Source organism: Patella vulgata, chromosome 7, assembly GCF_932274485.2.
Source record: "Patella vulgata chromosome 7, xgPatVulg1.2, whole genome shotgun sequence".
Classification (NCBI taxonomy): Eukaryota; Metazoa; Mollusca; class Gastropoda; family Patellidae; genus Patella; species Patella vulgata.
In genome coordinates this window covers 35754351-35773781 of record NC_065885.2, presented here as the reverse complement: position 1 = coordinate 35773781, position 19431 = coordinate 35754351, and the positions used below count along the sequence as shown (strand labels likewise).

The 19431-nt window shown below is 33.5% G+C and overlaps 2 protein-coding genes across 10 annotated transcripts; one reads left to right on the top strand and one right to left on the bottom strand.

The window, feature by feature from the left end:
• The first annotated feature begins 34 nt into the window (after nt 1-34).
• On the top strand, nt 35-6048 carry LOC126828503 (isatin hydrolase). Of its 9 annotated transcripts, none has more exons than XM_050558283.2 (4): nt 921-1050; nt 1802-1840; nt 3906-4107; nt 5168-6048. In XM_050558283.2, exons 3-4 carry the CDS (start codon nt 3917-3919, stop codon nt 5844-5846), a joined length of 870 nt encoding a protein of 289 aa, XP_050414240.2. In that variant the 5' UTR covers nt 921-1050; nt 1802-1840; nt 3906-3916; the 3' UTR covers nt 5847-6048. The 9 variants fall into 9 exon arrangements, with proteins under 9 accessions (XP_050414241.2, XP_050414242.2, XP_050414247.2 ...); XM_050558279.2 differs by having other exon boundaries at nt 1802-2021; XM_050558282.2 differs by lacking the exon at nt 921-1050 and adding an exon at nt 1140-1169 and having other exon boundaries at nt 1802-2021.
• Nucleotides 6049-7552: 1504 nt separating this feature from the next.
• LOC126828508 (SUZ domain-containing protein 1) lies at nt 7553-19263 on the bottom strand. The gene is made up of 5 exons (XM_050558296.2): nt 19143-19263; nt 16964-17022; nt 16215-16331; nt 13927-14046; nt 7553-12399 (listed from the first exon to the last, which is right to left on the bottom strand). The coding sequence occupies exons 1-5, from the start codon at nt 19194-19196 to the stop codon at nt 12297-12299; spliced, it is 453 nt and encodes a 150-aa protein (XP_050414253.1). The 5' UTR covers nt 19197-19263; the 3' UTR covers nt 7553-12296.
• Between the last annotated feature and the right edge of the window lie 168 nt (nt 19264-19431).

Below are 19431 nucleotides of genomic sequence, written 5' to 3'. Positions count from 1 at the left end.
GATTGGACACAGCTTTGTGTACACAACAGAGTAAAAATAACGCGATCACGCACGTTTTTAATGTAAACACATGTCTTTAGTAGCAAAATGTCAACTTCTGTCAATCCGGTAAAAGCGATATATAATATGTGCTAGTGGGTAATATTGCAATACATTCTTTGCCATTGTAAACTGTCTTTAGAGTTTCAATCTGTTTATCTTTCAAAACAAGGTTAGATACTCCTAAATTTGTCTTCGCAAACAAAACCGCCTCTGTGAAATTACCTTTTATGGGCGCCGCCATATTGAATATTTTGTGATTCGAGCTTTGATTAGTTTGACATCTTTCATACACACAGCGGCTAAATAAACATATTTAATTTCATTCAATATGACAATAGAAGAGAAATAAATACTTCCAAAAATTACTAAAAGCATACTCGGTGTTTTCGACTAAAATCGTCGATGTAGGAATTAAAATGTCGGGTAATTAGCTTAGGGCCTGTTCTCAGGCGGAGCTAGCTGTAGACAGGCAGCCTAAGTTTGGGATGCTTTTCCACATATTAGAAAGTCACGTTCAAATGGTTAAATCACACAAATATCTAACTTAGCAATAGTTTAATTATTCATGAACGATGATTTTAATGGTAAGTCTTATCATATTTGTTAAAATAAGCCCCAAATTAAGCTCATTTATTGGATTTTTGTTCTGTGCATGAACCACTCTAACACAGATAGGCTTAGTACTTTTCAGCCAGCCCTCGTAGCATGTCTGTGTTAGGCAGCTTATCAACGACTGTGTCAGGTGGACATAATATATATATCTAAACTTTACGTACACCATACGGTACAATCAAAATAATAACCAATGTGTTACATGTATTGGTAATCTATACCAAGCATTTTCTCCTTTGCACACAAGAAATTTTTATTCACAACAGGTTGCTTAGGACACCGGCTGTGTAGATGAATACATGTTTTAAATACACCTCTAGTCGGGGGCAAACCCGTGTTAAATCTACTATATGATATGCACAGTTGCACAGCAAAAAGACACAGCGAAAACGTGATGTAAGGAAATTGTACTCATATACTCATTTAAATGTATTTTGACTGTATTTACTATTCTTTATGTTTAACACCGGTTGAAAAATATCGTACAAAACGGAATGCACGAGGGCAACTGAAAGGTAAAGAGAGAAAGTGAGCCACATTGCTGATTCAGTGTGACATTGTGAGAGCGAGAGAGAGAGAGAGAGAGGGGGGGGGGAACGTCCACTCGACACAAACTAGGTCATTTCGGGACTAACACATGGTTCAATTTTATTTCAATAATTCGCTTGCGCGTAGCGTAGGGAATTGAAACCACGCCAGTTGACTTAATGACAGATCGTTTGATACAGCGCGCACGTGCTAACCATTCGGCCATGCAAACCATATCACGTTCGGTATTGTTAACAAAAAGGCCCGTTTCTAAAAATTGGGTAGGTTATTATTCATTTATGTTAAAATAATAATCATTTTGAAGGTTTGGTATAGAATTTGTTACCTAAATAGAATTTGTTACCTAAATAGAATTTGTTACCTAAATGTAATTTTTGTATGGCAAATTCATTTCTATGGAGTACCATTTGCAACACATCATAATGTTCCAATCAAACATTCAGCTGGACATTTCCACATTCAATTGTGGACTATAGTGTACAATTTAACAAAGATTAAACACTGTGAAGAGTGTGAATAAATATTGAATAAAATATATTACAAAATATTTTAATGTAAAACTTAGTTAATACATATGTCCAATGCTTTATTCTTCCAGGCAAAAAGTTTTGAAGGGGGAAGAAGAAGTCATAAAAATGTTAGCAAGTGTATTCATTGGGCCTATAAAATAGCTGAAAACAAAAGGAGTTTGAAGGAATTTTTATGCAGTGTTTAGTATTTGCCATATAGACCCGAAATATTTCATCCAGATGTTGTTTATGATGGTACTCCATACAAACAGTCTGAAAATAGTCCCTTGAGAATATTTGAAAAAAAAGGTTGATTATATGGACTTTTGCTAAAACAAAGATAGGTTTCAAAATTTGAAGTCTTGATGGTTGTAGTGTATATATTCGGGCATCTGTGTGAGACTTTGTGATTTCCCATGTTGTCTTGTTTACCCTATAGTTGCGCAGTGCTGAATGGTATATTTGCTTCATATTTTCTAAAGTTACAAATTCCAAAGTCATTATTTTTGATTGTCAACCATTTTTTATTGTTCAGTATCATCTCAAATACATTTTGATACCAAAATACAGGCACTAATTAAGGCTGTTGTGATATTTAGAGGACCCCCCATTTCAGGTGTTGTGACAGTGACAATTTTTGTCACTTTACCTTGCTATCTTGTCCAAATACTGTGTTAAATTTTTTAAATGGCGTGTTATCTTGTCAACTACATGGCGTGTTATTTTGTCAAACTGTCATGCTATCTTGTCAATATACCGTGTTAACTTGTCTACATGGTGTGTTATTTTATCAAACTGGCATGCTATCTTGACTGTATGCCCTGTTAATTTGTCTACATAACTACATGGCGTGTTATTTTGTCAAACTGTCATTCTATCTTGTCAATATACCGTGTTAACTTGTCTACATGTTGTGTTATTATATCAAACTGGCATGCTATCTTGACTGTATGCCCTGTTAATTTGTCTACATAACTTGTCAAACTGTCATGCTATCTTGTCAATATACCGTGTTAACTTGTCTACATGGTGTGTTATTTTATCAAACTGGCATGCTATCTTGTCTGTATGCCCTGTTAATTTGTCTACATAACTTGCTATCTTGTCAAACTGACATGCTATCTTGTCAACTACATAACGCGTTATTTTGTCAAACTGTCCTGTCTAAATGCCATGTTAACTCGTCTACAAGATGTGTTATTTTGTCACACTGGCATGCTATTTTGTTTATATAATCTTGTTAACTTATCTACATAGCATGCTATATTGTCAAACTGACATGCTATCTTGTCAACTAAATGACATGTTATTTTGTCAAACTGTCATGTTATCTTGTCTATCTACCAACTTATCTGGAGTGTAACCTAAATCGAAGATGGAGACTATTTTGAAAACGTCATAACATAAGACAGCTACTGCGTTCCATATGGTTGGATGGCGGAATGGTTAGCACGTGCGCGCTGTATCATAAGGCTTTTCATTGAGTCAACTGGCGTGGTTTCGAATCCCCGGATGTACGTGACAAGGAGTAGGGTTGCCTGTCCAACCTCATGGGTTTTCTCCGGGCCCCGCCCCCTACGCGCAAGCGAATTATTGTAATAAAATTAAACCATATGTTAGTCCCGAAATGACCTAGTTTGTGTCGAGTGGACGTTAAACCCCATTTATCTCTCTCTCGCTTCGTTTTAGATGCATTATGTAAGATTTAGATAAAGAGCTGATCGTTCTTACTATATTCATTCCAATAACATTATTCTGAGCGAAGTTAATCAATGTTGTAGCACAGATTGTTTATATCGTAGAAACGGCACTTGACAACGTTCGTACGATTTCAAAATCAGAGAGGCACTTTAACCAAATCATTCTAGAAAACGACTTACTAAATGGATCAAAGCAATTTTTGGTGAACAGTATGTTGACGCATTAGTGATTAATTCATCACAATGGATGTTATCTCTGGTGTCTTAGACACCTGTGTGAAGGGATTCTGCACGTGCTGTCGCACAACATGGCGGTCTTGTCGCTTTGTGGTAGCCCTTGGTCTACCAGTTCGGGGGCAATTATTCGTGGTGTTGGTGGCCCGAAAGCGTTGCTGAAGCCCGTAGATAGTCCGAACATTGACCTGGAAGTGATTGGCAACGGCTTGGACATCATCTATTAATAATGGTGTAAATTAAACTTTTTTTTTTTTAGATTATTAGAAAATGATTGGGTCGGAGGCAACACCTCTTCTACTCTTGATCTCTCTTGATGCTGCTATGGCCATCTTTTACCATGGAGAAAATGCACGAGTTGTCGACCTTACATTTACTATGAATGCATCCTCCATTTATTGGCCAGGGAGTCCAGATTTTAATTTTACCATTCTTAACAGAAACGAGGTTGGAACTCATTGGTAAGAAATATGTTTCTATACCTAGAGAACTGTTTTAAGTCTTGTTCTCACAATTTGTTAGATGTGGCACCCGTGAGTCTGACATAACGCGTCTGGTTGTTCGCATGTGACGAAAACAGAAGGCCCTTAAGATTTTTAAACTGCGGGGGCAAGATTGGAGGGTCCTGGGGGTGGGGGTACATTCTAAACAATTTTTAGAGGGATCGCACTACACCGACCCTGACCTACCAATCATGTTCCCGCACTTTGAAGATTTTAGTTTAACTAGAGGGGGCAAAAATTTTCAGTACAGTTGCATCCGCGTACTTTGACCTTAAAAAATGGCCTGGAAAACAGGGCAGGGAGAAACGAGATCACATGTTCGTTCTCTTCAATAATTGAAATAAAATAAAACAAAGTACGAACAATCCAAACCATTAGACAAAATTCTAAGTCCTAAAAAAACGGAATAGGCAAAATAGTGTAATAAGGCAAAATGTCCCCGCACTTTGAAGATTTTAGTTTAACTAGAGGGGGCAAAAATTTTCAGTACAGCTGCATCCCCGTACTTTGACCTTAAAAAATGGCCTGGAAAACAGGGCAGGGAGACACGAGATCACATGTTCGTTCTCTTCAATAATTGAAATAAAATAAAACAAAGTACGAACAATCCAAACCATTAGACAAAATTCGAAGTCCTAAAAAAACGGAATAGGCAAAATAGTGTAATAAGGCAAAATAGTGTAATCAGCATATGGAGTGGTAACAGGTGTCCGGAAGAATAAGCTTACCCTGCCTGGCGCCAATAATTGAAGTCATATCGCCAAGGATGGCAACACACAGGGTTACTAATGAGGTGAATTAGACCCTTAAAATTTTAGTTTATTGTGTCTGTATTGCTCTACTCCAGTCAGATGTTGGTTTTTTTTAAGTCGAACTCGAAACATAAGAAGACGCACATAAATGAAAATAAATATCGGAACAGCAAAAATTATCACATGATTTTAACCATTGCTTTACTGTAACTGGCATCTTTCTTTCTTCATAATTGTGAAATGTGACGTTAATTGTTTATTTTTAGGTATGAAACTAATTATTTTGCAACTGCAGAACATGGTGGAACACATTTAGATGCACCGGCTCATTTTTCTAAAGGTAAATGGAGAACCCACGAGATTCCAGTTGAAAGACTTGTTGGCCCCGGTGTTATTATTGACGTTACATCAAAAGCGACAACTGACCACGACTATAGAGTACAGATTTCTGATATAGAGGTTTGGGAAACCAAATATGGAAATATACCTGAAGGAGCAATTGTATTGATGACTTCTGGTTGGACAAAAAGGTATCCAGACAAGGGTCAAGTGTTCGGTTCAGAAAATACCACAAATCCCGAGACCTTTCATTTTCCAGCATTTCATGAAGATGCTGTTGAATGGCTAATTCAACACAGAAATATAAGCATAGTGGGTGTTGATACGCCATCCGTAGATTATGGGCAAACAAAGACTTTTCCAGTACACCAATTGTTAGGAGCCAATAATATTATTGGGCTTGAAAACGTTGCTTATTTAGATAAGGTTCCCGAACATGGCGCAATTATTTTTGCTGGAGTTACTAAATTATATGACGGAAGTGGTGGACCAGCTCGCGTTATAGCAATTTATACTACAGATAGTTCTACCTACAACACTCTTATTACCATAGGTATCATTACTGTTGTTCTATCGCTATTAATATTCAGGTTCTGCAGACTCTAACTGGTTTATTAATAAAACAAAATGTAAATCTAGAAATTGTTTTGGCCTTGAAATTAATGTATGAATTGATGTTCTCGGTATAAAAGTGTGATTAAATTGATGCCATTGGATGACTCCTTGTATGGTTGACCAAAAGGACAGACATTTATCACAGAAAGATTTACAGTGGCTGACTTTGGAAATAAAAATTATCTCGAGCGCTTATGTTTTTGCTTATTTAAACTAAATGTACACGCTTCTGTGGCTTATCTTGAAGTGATCTCTTGCATATACTACGCACTCAGCGGTAGAGTCTATCATACTATAAATAGCTTTCGCACATGCAATTCTCTACACCTCTATCAACTATTACAGCCGTAAAAAATATATTGTTGACGATTCTGAATAGCAGTAATATTTAGCGTATTGGTTATTACAGCAGCTTTAGAAATTTCGTTCGTTTATTTTTTAAATTGGTTTATCATTAAATGTACCATTAGGAGCTGCATCTTTTGGTTTAGTACAAATAATATCTCTGAAATACTTGCGTTGGGCAAGAACATGATACTAGCAGTAGTTTCATTTTATTTTTACACGGTTCTTAAAACAATTGTTGAGTTGCCTAACGTGCGTGTTTCTAAATTCAATTTATTGTTCCAGCTTTCTGTCATGTTTCGTAAAAAAAGTTGTCTTGATTATCCCGGCCTGTTAATCAAACGTAGAATGATCGGTAGACTGGTTAAGCGAGAATACTTTCAAAACAAGGGCGCGTAACCTATTTTTTACTCACACGTGCTCGGATGTTATGGCCGAAACTCGGAACCATCATTCAGTGTATTATTTATGGATGATTAAATGGTCATAGCTTATGAAGTACAGCATGACCGTTTATTTATTGACTATAAATGTTTGCAACTGATTTAAGGCTTAATGTATAATATCACAGGCACTTGAATGGATTAAAATAAAACCTCTTACTACTCTTTGACTATATATTAATATATAGTCAAAGAGTAGTAAGGAGTTTTATTTTAATACCTTCAAGTGCCTGTGGTATATATAGATATTGTGGTGTAATTGTCGAGATATTGGGAGATATTTAATTATGGTGGGGCACCCTACATTTGTATGTTTTATGTGTTGATTCTAATGAATTTTTCTAAAGAACGTATAGATAATCTGGAATTGGTTGCAGTGACAATAATGATATAAAATAAAAATACCCATATTATGACCAAAATAGTTTGTTGACAAAACAGCCAGTGGACATTCCTTTCCTATTTATGAGGCAGCGGATTGCGGAAACCATGGAATGAAATATTACTTTTCTTCACCAACAGGGCAAATGAAGAAGTACATGTATAATACGTTCTTCAACGTATAAAACGAATGACTGGATGATTTTCTTTGCCAGACCCTCCAACGCCCACTTCTGTGAAAGAGAAATCCCAAGAAGCGTTCTCAGTCAACACCTAACCAGATTTCTAGAGTGCTTTTTTTACCGGGGGCAGGAGCATTTGCACCATCTGCACTTTGACCTTGATTTAGACGTCCTACCAAATGTCTATTTTTTATACCAATCGTTTTGATTGACAGACACCTACCCATTACTGAACACGCGAAAGAAGTCTTTACACCAAATGAAGTGGAGTACACAAAAGAAATGTCGGTACAATTTTAATAACACTGTGTTTGTCAAGAAATATTAATAAACAACAAAACTCTCCTTCAATGATAATTTCTTTACTCAATATAAACTTGGCACAACAATGATTCTGTACAATGTCAATATATAAAGACTATAATACAATATTTACAATACTAAAATATTACTATATAATATTAGTTGGATTAGCTACACGATGGAAGTACCTCTTATAATATAATACATAAGAGCTGGCTGGGATTATGGGGTGATGTGGGTTATGTAAGTTGGATAACATTAGTTTTATCTTTTTCAAACAGCAATTACATCTAAAAGAATTAAATTTAACTAACTAGTACTTGTTTGTGTAATTATTCTTTCTTTGTTTTTGGATCATTTGATCATTTCTTTTAGAAACATTTGAATTTCAAAGTACAGCTAAACCATAGTATACATCTAATATGAATCAAGTGGTACTATAATTAATTGGGAAATTTTTTAATACAATCAAATACCAATAGCATTATTTGAACAAAATGGCAGTTAAAAGGAGGGTTAAGGAAACTCAAATGTGAATCATATTGCCTTGGGATTTCCAGATTTTCATTTCAGTAACCTATTAGCGATTTGGATGGATAATGTGAAATTTTTAAATATATGTTAAAATCCACAATTATATTTGCTATACTATAAAATATAATTAACATTTAACAATTATTAAATATGTATTTAAATTATATCAGGTTTTTAAGAGACAGTACAGTCTCTGCAGGTAAAAGTTACAGTTAAAGTAAGTCTCTGATCAGTTGAAGGATTCTGAACAAACTTTGATAATGTGAAAGATGGATCTCTGAAATATTTACAACCATATAATGAACTGAAAATTTATCAACATTTGATATTCTCTACAGAGGAAATAAACAGAATATGGTCAAAACATAGTACCATCTACTTAAATCTTTTGAGGGTCTTCTTGTTAATCCGATTTGGTTTTTGGTTTTTAATTAATTGTAAATTAATCTAAGTACATTTTAGCCTTTACTAAGTATGATAAACTAGATATTGTCAGAAAAATGAAATGCCAATCAGCTGCCTTATTGAAAACATCCAGTAGGATATTGATTAACAAGATATTAGCTTATTATTAGATGTGACTATTTTTTATTTTTTTAAGTAATCTGCGCCAAAATCTTAGTAAATTAATCTGCTTTGGGACAGTTGCAGGATCATACTGAAAGGCTGAGTCTTCCACATCCATTTCATATATTCCTTTTAAATATTTCAGCAATTTTTGAATCAAATAGGTTATATTCTTAAAAGAAACTCTTGTCCATTAACCATTTGTTTATATTTTATTCATTTACAAATATTAAATCAGTTAAATATTTAGAACTAAAAATGAACAATCCAAAATACAAACCATTTTGACTTTAATAAGAAAGTTAGAATAACAACTGTGATATTATTGGTGTTATTTAATTAGACTTGGGTTTCAGTGTAATAATTACATTTATCTTATGGTTATTGCACAATATAAATATTACACATGCTATTATACATATGTTGTATTCTGCATCTTCATGTCATCAAGTGTTACACTGTCTACTTAAATTAAACAAGTATCATTGCTTTCCAACCTTAAAAAAGAGAGAGAGAAAAATGGGGTTTAACGTCCACTTGACACAAACTAGGTCATTTCGGGACTAACATATGGTTTAATTTTATTTCAAAAATTCGCTTGCACTTAGGGGTCTTTAGCAGTGGGAGGAAACCGGAGGACCCGTAAAAAACCACGAGGTTGGACAGACGACCCTACTCCTTGTCAGTACAACCGGGGATTTGAAACCACGCCAGTTGACTCAATGACAGGCCTTATGATACAGCGCGCACATGCTAACCATTCAGCCATCCACCCCCCAACCCCTTAAAAAAGAATATTTCAGTTTGGTTTGAACTAATATTATGTGGAAATGGTCGATCTAAATCAAATTATTGGAGAAAACTAGGCTGAGATTGTTCGACATGATCATATTTAATTTGACAATATCATAAAACATTAATAGCAACCTGGGTGGGTATATTGGATTATACAGATCACTCTACTAAGATATATGACCCAATATATACCAGGAAAACTCTCAAATAGATTTTTTATAATTACATTAGATATATCTGTTTGTATGTTAAAACATTTTATTTCAGTTAAATACGACTACACAATAACCATGGAAATGGCATCAAAATGTCTTCAGTTTTCAAATCAATGATGACTGTGAGTTTATGTAAGAAAGATTAATTGTACTGTAACTATTATTAGTATTTGATTTTATCAAACAAGAAATATATTTGAAGTGATTAAGATTCATAAAATCTGTTGATTTATACTATTGATAAATTTGTCATGTAATAAAACAGTTCCTCTCTAAACTGCTTACATCATATATGTTTGAAACAAAAAAACAATGGGACAATATTCTATGAAGCATATAATATGAAGAAAGCAAACATCACAATTTTTAAAATCATTTTGATAATAATACTGCTGTAACTTAATGTGTGCTTATGCACCTACTCAAATTGAAAGTAAACTAAATTTTAAAAATCAGATGTATATAGATAAAGATAAAAATTAAATAGTTACATAGTTTTCCATTCTAAATGACCATTTCATGTTTTCTGACTTTTCAGTGACATGACATATAAATTATCACTGTCTTGTCACATTGGACAACTTCCTTCCTTTTAATTTTGAAGTGATGTCATGTTGTGCATGTATGTTCCTTTCAATGCATTTTTATAAGCATCATTTAAATGGATAAGCTTACAATATATATTTATCATAATCTTCAAGTGTCATTTAACGATTGAAAAACACATTAACAAAACACAATTTTTATGGTTTTATTCTAAAAGCACAATAAATCAACAAATATCATCTTGTGTGTGAAATAGCTTTATTTAACGTCTGCTTCCACCGAGGTGATATCGCAGACAGTATCCTCTTATCATTATTGTGCTTATATAATAAACCAGTGATTGTTTCCTTTTAAATTTGTGTTCTGATAATAATATTTATCAAGATTTTATAAATAGTCTGCCTTTAATACAGAATTAAAGTTCTATATAAAATAGTAGTTTTAGTGATTTTAAATTTGGTAAAATGATGATATTTGGCTTGTATGGAGTTGAATTAACAACCTAATTCTAACTGTTAACCTATGCTTACATGTACATGTACTTCAATGTCTGGTTATGAAAAAGATGAGAATTCACATGACCACAATCAGCCACCATACAATTTTAGAAAGCTACATCTGTTATGATAACGAAGATTTAAATTATGTCGCTTTTGAATACAATCTGCTTTCATATAAAAATATCAATAAATTAAAACTGAAAATAGAACAAATTATGAATTTTAAGTGCAATTTTATCATTTTTACATGTGTGAATTATCAATTTACTATGTAAGTTATATAAATTGACGAAAACTTATTAACAGAAGCATTGTTGCATTAAAAGTTACTGAATTGAAGTAAACATATTAGTATCATGTAGTGAATTCAACTCCAACAATACGGTCACATGACAGCAAATGTCATAAAAAAATTCAGTAACCGTGAAACAGTCAATTAAAGGTATATTATTATCTTTTAATTTCATGAGCATAATTACTGCAATAATAAAATACATTATTATTTATGTTAGAGTTAATTTACTTTACATACTGATGCCGTCAATTAAAAACCAAACTTCTTTTTGATCATCACGAAATACAGCCAAAGTCCTATCTTCAAAAGGGAGGCTACTATTATTTTCAATTATTTTGCTTCTGCTGGTCGTTTATGACTGATTTTTTACTGCTTTATGTTTTTAAGGGGTGTTTTAGAACATAAGATGAAATTTGAAAAGAATGTCATTTGAAGAAAATTACTTGGAAGATTTTTTCAATAAAGATTTGAGGTGGGGAAGATTATTGAGCAAGAAATTGATAAAAAGGACACTGCAATCATAAGTTACATGTATATACACAGTGAAATTCCCGGTCAAACAAATGGAAATTATTATTCTCATTTGACCACACTTTTTGGATTCATAATCAAGTGTGCTACAAAAAACTGCTGCCTCTCTGTATCTAATTAAGTTCTGTTCAATTTCCAGATTCACCATCAACAGGGAGTTAGAATGAAGAGTGTAGAAGCTCAAATTATCTTGTTAATCTTGGAAGACCCATTACATGATTACATCCCCCTTTACAGAGGATCTAAATGGTTAAACCACTTCAATAAATGACATCATGAAAGACATGTTTGGTATTTTAGAACAGCAATAAAATGAAGACTAAATGTGATTTAGATACTAATCAGTGGTAGCCTACTGTACTGCCAAAAAAATGTCCAAATTCCTTCATTTTTTGTTTAAAAATGTAAAATTGTCATCACATACAACATTTTTTTTAGGAACTAAAATTAAAATGGATAATGTAGAAATGATTGGTATCACATCATATATTTCTAACAATGTCATTTATGACAATGATCACTTTCTTGAATTGCTTTAAAATATTTCATCATCTGGAAACGAACACAGAGGGAATAAAAAGGCCTTCTAAACTGAATAAGACATTAATCTTTTACTTCCTACATTTATGCTCCCAGATTGATAGTAACTAATTGTTGCCTTCATTATATCAAAGCCTTTTTGATATCGACTAAGCTTAATTAATGTGAAAATAAATACAGTGAATTAAACAATACCTATTAACAACAAAAGCTCATTCGGTGTGGTAACAATAATAAAATCTCAGTCTAGAACAAAACGTTTCGCTATCTGTCCATGTTAAAACCCTTTGTTCCATCTGGCCCACGGGGCTGGCGTATGACATTATTGCCTAATGGTTCTTCTACTTTACAAATTAATCTAACAGGCCTGAAAAATAAGCACAAGCAATACAAAGTGAAATGGAATGACAAAATTCCATTAATGATGATGTTTATATATAACCCCTATCACAATTCGATTATAGATAGAAACAAGCAAACAGTGAGGCTGATGTCCCCCGCCGAAATTGAAAAATAAAAAACAGATTACAAACTGATTATCTATGTTTAGTCTAACTTCTAAGCATAAAATGTTCACTATCAAACTCAGAGAGGTTAGTACACTAAGTTTCATCACTCTCCATCAATTAGAATCGAAGTTATCTTATCCCAAAGCATCGACCAAAGAAATTGCTTAGCTCTACTTAGCTTTAATGTGAAATATTCATCATTGAACTCAGTCAAGACATTCGCCTAATGAACATCTATTTCTCAATTAAAAGCAGAATTGCTATGTTCCAAAGTCTTGACCAATTCAATTGCTTATCGCTACTTAGCCTAAGCAGAAAATTCTCATCATTGAACTTAGTCAATGTATTGATATAATGAAGCTATACTCTGAGTTTCATCACTGTCACCCAATTAGAACTAAAGTTATTGTGTTCCAATGTCTCAACCAATCAAATTACTCATCTCTGCTTAGTCATAGTGGAAAATGTGCATGATCGACCTATGTCAGGACATTCACGTAATAGACACCTACTCCAATTTTGAACATTCTAACTCAATTATAAGGAAAGTTATTGTGTTCCAAAGTCTCGACCAATCAGATTGAAGTCTCTACTTTGCCTAAGCAGAAAATGCTCAGCATCGAATCATGTTAAGGTATTGATGTAATAAAACGATACACAAATTACCACTATCACTCAAGATACTGATGTGATGAAACTATGCACCAAGTTTCATCACTCTCACTAATTAGAACCAAAGTTATAGCGTCCCTAAGCATCAACCAATCAAATGGAACATCTCTGCTTACCCTAAGCAGAAAATTTTCATCTTTGAACTCCATCAAAGCTATCGCCCAATCATCGCCTACACCAAGTTTGAACATTCTAGCTTAATTAGAAGGAAAGTTATTGTGTCCCAAAAAGTGTGACGGACAGACAGACAAGCAGACAGATCCATTTTAGTAGTCCCCTGCGTTCTTCAAAAGGCGGGGGACAACAATAAAAGCACAAACTAATGTATATCACAATCATATTCATAAGTATTCCACTCTATACAGTGATGTGCAGAGATGTGGCGGGGTAGGGGGCAATGGACACGAGCATCCATTTCATGTGGGCATCCCATCAAAGAGTGAAATTAAAGTTTTGTAAAATTTGAAATTATATGGTATTGCTGTTGTTTGTGGTATAGGCTGTCCTATTTAATTTGAATGAAAAGTTTATTTCATCTAACATGTCTTCCTTTCTCGCACTTCTGAACACTTACACTAGGCTCTATACTTGAGTCTCGGGGGCATACAATCAAGGGGTTGGCCCTAGGCAATCATAAAACTGAGTCTCCTGCGTCTTTAAATGACTTTTTTTTATTATGTTAGAAAGGTGGTTGAATGATTAAAAGATATTACCTAGATTCGCTATCTGTATCCTCTTCTAAAGGTGGGGCTTCATCACCAAATATTCTCTGTCTAGCTTCAGCATATTCAGCTTCTCTTTCTTCAAGAGTCTTAGATGGTTTACTGGCTTGACTACAATTGTTACAAAAATAATTTTCTTTTAAGAAACATTTATAGAAAGAGCTGGTTATTCTTAATCCTGCTATAATAGTTCAAAATAAATAATGAAAAAGGAATATATTGAAAATTTCAGTTATATTGTTATTGAAAATTTCAGTTATATTGTTTTATTCTGAGCGAAGTTATAAAATGTTTGAAGTTTTGACAAGAAATAGTCGTAAATTGTCTCCTGATGATAGCAGAGAGTGACTACATGCATTACTGGGAAAATTTCGGTTTGGACAGCTATATTAGTGTTTTACGCAGATATAGCATGCATTGTCTAATTCACACTATATCTAAAATCTAACCGATGACTAAAGAGTTGTTTAGGGGTTTGTCATGTGAATAAAATGTCTAAATAATAATTTATACAACATTTGAAGGCAGTAAAATGACTGGCAATAGACAAATTTAGCTCTCACATATAATGCCTCTTTAATAGGGATGGTTTGGATATTTTTTTTTCCTTCTTCCAGGTTTACTTGAAGATACTTTCCTGTGTACAAACTGTGTGATTTGATGATATATTTGGACTAAAACATATTCAAACTAATTAATTTATCAAAAATTTGCTTCAAATCCCTCTCAAAACTGGTACATTCCTATAGCCATAAATAAACTATTGTTAAGACTGTCACCTTACTTGATTGTGGGAGCATCCATTTTTCATTACTTACTGTCCATTTACCATACATATTTAGGCCTAAGTAAATTCTTTATTATTTTCTGTCAACTTCTTCTTGTGCCATTTAATTGCAGAGTCTTTTGTACATTGACACTCCTCAATGTTCCCTAAACTGCCTAACCATTTGATAAAGAAATAACAACCGCTCCCTCAGTCAAGCTGGCACACAATGTGTGTTTGTCCAGTAATCCAGTATGTTTCTAGTAAATTTGGGCATCTCTACTTTCCATATATACAAAATTTGCCATACTTTTAGTGGAAGTAACCACCTGATTTATATAAATACTTTTGGGACAATGTATCTTTAACCCTTACATTGGCTGCATATTTTGTTGTAATAGCCTTGTCATTCATTTTAACATTTTGAATGGTCTGGACTGTATCCTTGTACTGTTTGTTATATATTCGGTTAGGAAATATTGATGCTTAAAAATTAATGAAAATCAATCTCTGTACAAACATTAAACCACCTGTACGTAACTAAAATACGAAAACTAAATGGTAGCTGGCTTTTTTTCGCACGTATACAGTGAATGGCCATTTTGCTCAGTAATCCCAGCCAGAATTTGGCTATTTTTTTAAAATTGAGTTAAAGTTTTAAATTTTTGTTTAGAACTGAAATAAATTAACTTTTAGTCAATCCCCACGCTAAAATTATTAACAGAATTGATTGTGTATATCTGAAATAGACACGACCGAAGCACAAAATAGTGCCAATATGCCGACGTCAAATCTAGAGTTGTAGATGTTATTTTTGTGAAAAATCATTGGAAGAAGCGATAAGACGTTCTGTACGGATTATACAGTCCTTAAGGCTGCAAGAAGGCTATTGTTTACAATGTAACATTGTGTCTTGTAATGTTGATAATGATCATAATGATGGTGTTTACATTTGTTTGTTGATGTGACCTCATGACCTGTGAAGTTTGTTAACGTCATATGGATATCATGGCTATTCACTGTGTCAGAGTCACTTCTCTGCAGGTAGGGTGAGTGTGTCGTTCAGATTGCTTCAAAAAGAGAGCTATCTGATTGGCTAATCAACTTCAGGAGATAGTGCGACTAACTAGATATAAAAATGATGGCTTAGTACAACAGTGTGGAGTGGAATAAATCAATTTAAAATACAGATGTGACATCATCCATTGATGTTGGCATACGATTATTTCAAATACGGGAAACATGTCAATCGTACATTATTTATACTAGATGAAATATTGGGGGGAGTAAACAACCATCCAATCATAGTACTCCCTTGTTAGTTAATTTTTCATTTTGAGTGAAGTCTGTATCATTGCAGGCCTGTGATTGTACAGAACAGTGGACGGTTAAATCTAGTCCTTAATCCATTCACTTGACCTGATATGTGCATTTGTTGTTTGAGGTGTCTATGTATTATGTCCTTACAATAGTGTAATTGTGCATGGTGCAGTCCTCCTGCACTTACTATTACCTTTGTATTTTGTTCGACACATTCTGGTTTTGAGCTGCATGATCTCGTTTCAGTATCCTTACTTGTGGTGTATATTCTGTTCTAGAGCTTATCTCTTTTACTAACATATTCGAACCACTGAAAAATATAAATGTGTCTTATTATTTAAGCCAGAATAAGTTAAATCTAGAGTTTAAGATCATAAACAATCAAAAAGTAAGTTTATTTCTATCAAAGAAAATTCTAGTCCAAATATTATTCAAATCAATCGATTCTCATGACTTTTAAAGTTTACCTTGGCTTCTATTGATTTCAAACCACAACCCTGATGTGTCTTTGAGAGAGAAAGAGAGAGAGAGAGAGAGAGAGAGAAAGAGAGAGAGAGATGGGGTTTTAAGTCCACTCATCACAAACCAGGTTATTTCGTGACTAAATCATTTGATTTTATTTCAATAATTCACTGGCATGTTGGAGTCTTTAGCAGTGGGAGGAAATCAGGAATCTGGAGAACGTTGAGAAAACCAACAAGGTTCGACAGGCAACCCTACTCCTTGTACAGACATATTTTATGATCTAAAGTGCACGTTAGAACACTTGACCACCCAAGACCTCTTTATTGCTTAGAAAAACAAAGTAATAATAATATTTTTTTATACAACCGGCCCATTCTTTATGAAGGCCTTGTTTTTACTCCAGTTAGCTTAAGCTTTAGATAACATAATCTTTAAATGGATCTTGAATCTTAAGCTAGTTTAGAATATCGTACTCACTCTTTATCTACTGTGGCTGATGTTTCTAGTTTCAATTCTCCAATTCGTTTATCCAGCATCTATAAATAAATATTGATCAATTTGGAATTAAAAATACACAAACTATTAAAGATGCGCTTGAGCTGGAAAATACAGTTTGACTGGATCATAAGTAACTATTGGTTTCCACACCAGTTTACACACATTGTGGTATTTAAGAGATTTTATCAATAAAGAAAACATAGCCATCTTTAAATAATAATATAATAATAATATTAATAATGATGCTGATGTCCACTTCTAAACTGCTAAATCGAAAATCCACAAAAAGTACTCATGGCACATAATATAAGTTTGCACATAATTCAAGTAGATCAATTTAAAAGTCTGATTACATGTAAGTGTAGATCTCTGTGAGGGTAGTTTATTCCACTTTGTAGAAGCAGTAATTTGAAAAGAGCGACCGCCAAAAGATGGTTACTTCAACCGAGGAACAGAATTTTTTTTTCGGATTAATTGATCATAACTGCCTAAATAACACTCTTTGCAAAGATCATTAATATGGTTTTCAAGGTTTAACTGAGTCAGTTAAAGAGACAATTCCATTTTTTTTAGATCATACATGTATATGTTAAAATAGAGCTTTAAAATACATGGCATCCGTACTAAAGAATAATCCTATTAATTCTATAATTCACTACAGTTGAGAAATTGACAAAAATAATATTTTCTTGTTGAAAGTAAAATGTTTTGCTTTGAAAGCCCCATTTGTGCCACAGACGTGGCCAATCTAACACTTCCATTGACAAATGATCAAATTTCCGTATACTGTGGGGGGAATAGAAAATATTTCCCTATCGAGCAACAGATATATATAAATAGTAATAATTCACAGTCTTTCTTATAAAATATGAAACTATCACTATAAAAAGTCAAGGTTTATAGTGACTGGAGAAAATTGGAAGATAACATTGTTAACTGCAGCATGGAATATGTTATTAAGAATTCAGCAGTTTTGAAAGAGGAACACAAATGATCTTAAACAAGATTGAATTTTAATGCGTCTTTATAGATAACGACAAAATATCATGAACACTTGATGGTATATCCTTATTCAAATGTTAACATCAGTGAATAAAACTGATCAATTTTGTGTGAAAGCTTTAGAAACTAGTACAGTAGTAGTAGTAGTATCTTGCCCAGTGCAACTGTCTTTATACTTATATAGCTGAAAGTGAAATGATCAATTCTTATCTATGGTTTCATCTCCACCCTGTATCTGTGCCTGAATAAAAGGTGTCAATATGGAATGCACAGCTGATCTTTCCAGTTTACTTTTGTTTATCATCAACATCATACCCAAGTTTCAAGTTTGCATTTTTGGAACACAGCAATTGGCTAGTGTTAAGAATGTAGCTACGAGAACATAGCTAAAAACCTTGAGATATACTGATGTGTTTGTTTTTAGCTATGATTGGATGCCTTTAGTTCCAAGTGGCAAACTCAATTTCTTTATTAATGCATGTTACATCTTTAAAATAAGATGAGTTTATGCTATTATGATTAATTAAACTTACAGAGGCCAATGTAGTGGCACAACTGTCGCCTAACTCCAATTATTCGTGTTTAAATTAATGAAGCGTTGTTTTTGTCTGACATTCACCGCCATCGAAATCCATTCATAGTTAAATGCTTTAGATTGCCCTTTTGATTGGCTGTTATAAAAGCCTTATATTTAGCCCCACCTTCATGATGACAGCGTATCGTTTAAAAAGATGGCGGTCTTAGAAACAGCTTAATGCCTCGATTTTAAAAATGACGATTTGTACCCGTTTCAGGTAGGATTTATTATATGCTAAATTAAAATTGTAGTTGGATGTGGCAGAAATATTATAAAGAACAATAATCAATCGTTGTTTTGATTAAAAATATTGTCAATTTTGTTTACAAATGCCGGGTGCGAATTGCTCCCGCATGTGCTACATTGGAGTTAATAATGGCATCATCTCTTATCTCGAAACACAGAGGCTGAGAGGGTCGAGAGGTAAGATTTGTTATCAATATGGTACCTGATAAGGTAACCCAATTGAAACAAGTGATGACATCCATCCTTTTGATAAAGTTCTACATGACATATACAATTGGGAGCAGTCTGTCTGTAGCAACAAAAAAAAAAGAGATTTAAATAATCTATCCATACACCACTGTCTTCTTGCTCTTCCCAACTGTCAAAACCTTCTCCATCTTCCGCCATTACTAATTAGCCGAGCTATGAATGTCGTAAATGCTGTCTAACAGTTTGGGGTTATCCAACAGGAAGGGGTTGAATTTCTTTTAGTTCAATTAGTTTACTAAATATTAATCAAAATACTTAAATTATTCTTTTTTTTTATGTTATTTTAAAATATCTTGTATTTTACGACACCAAACTATTTACAACTACAAATATATCCGAAACGAAATAAAGGCAGGATAAAACTATTTTAGAA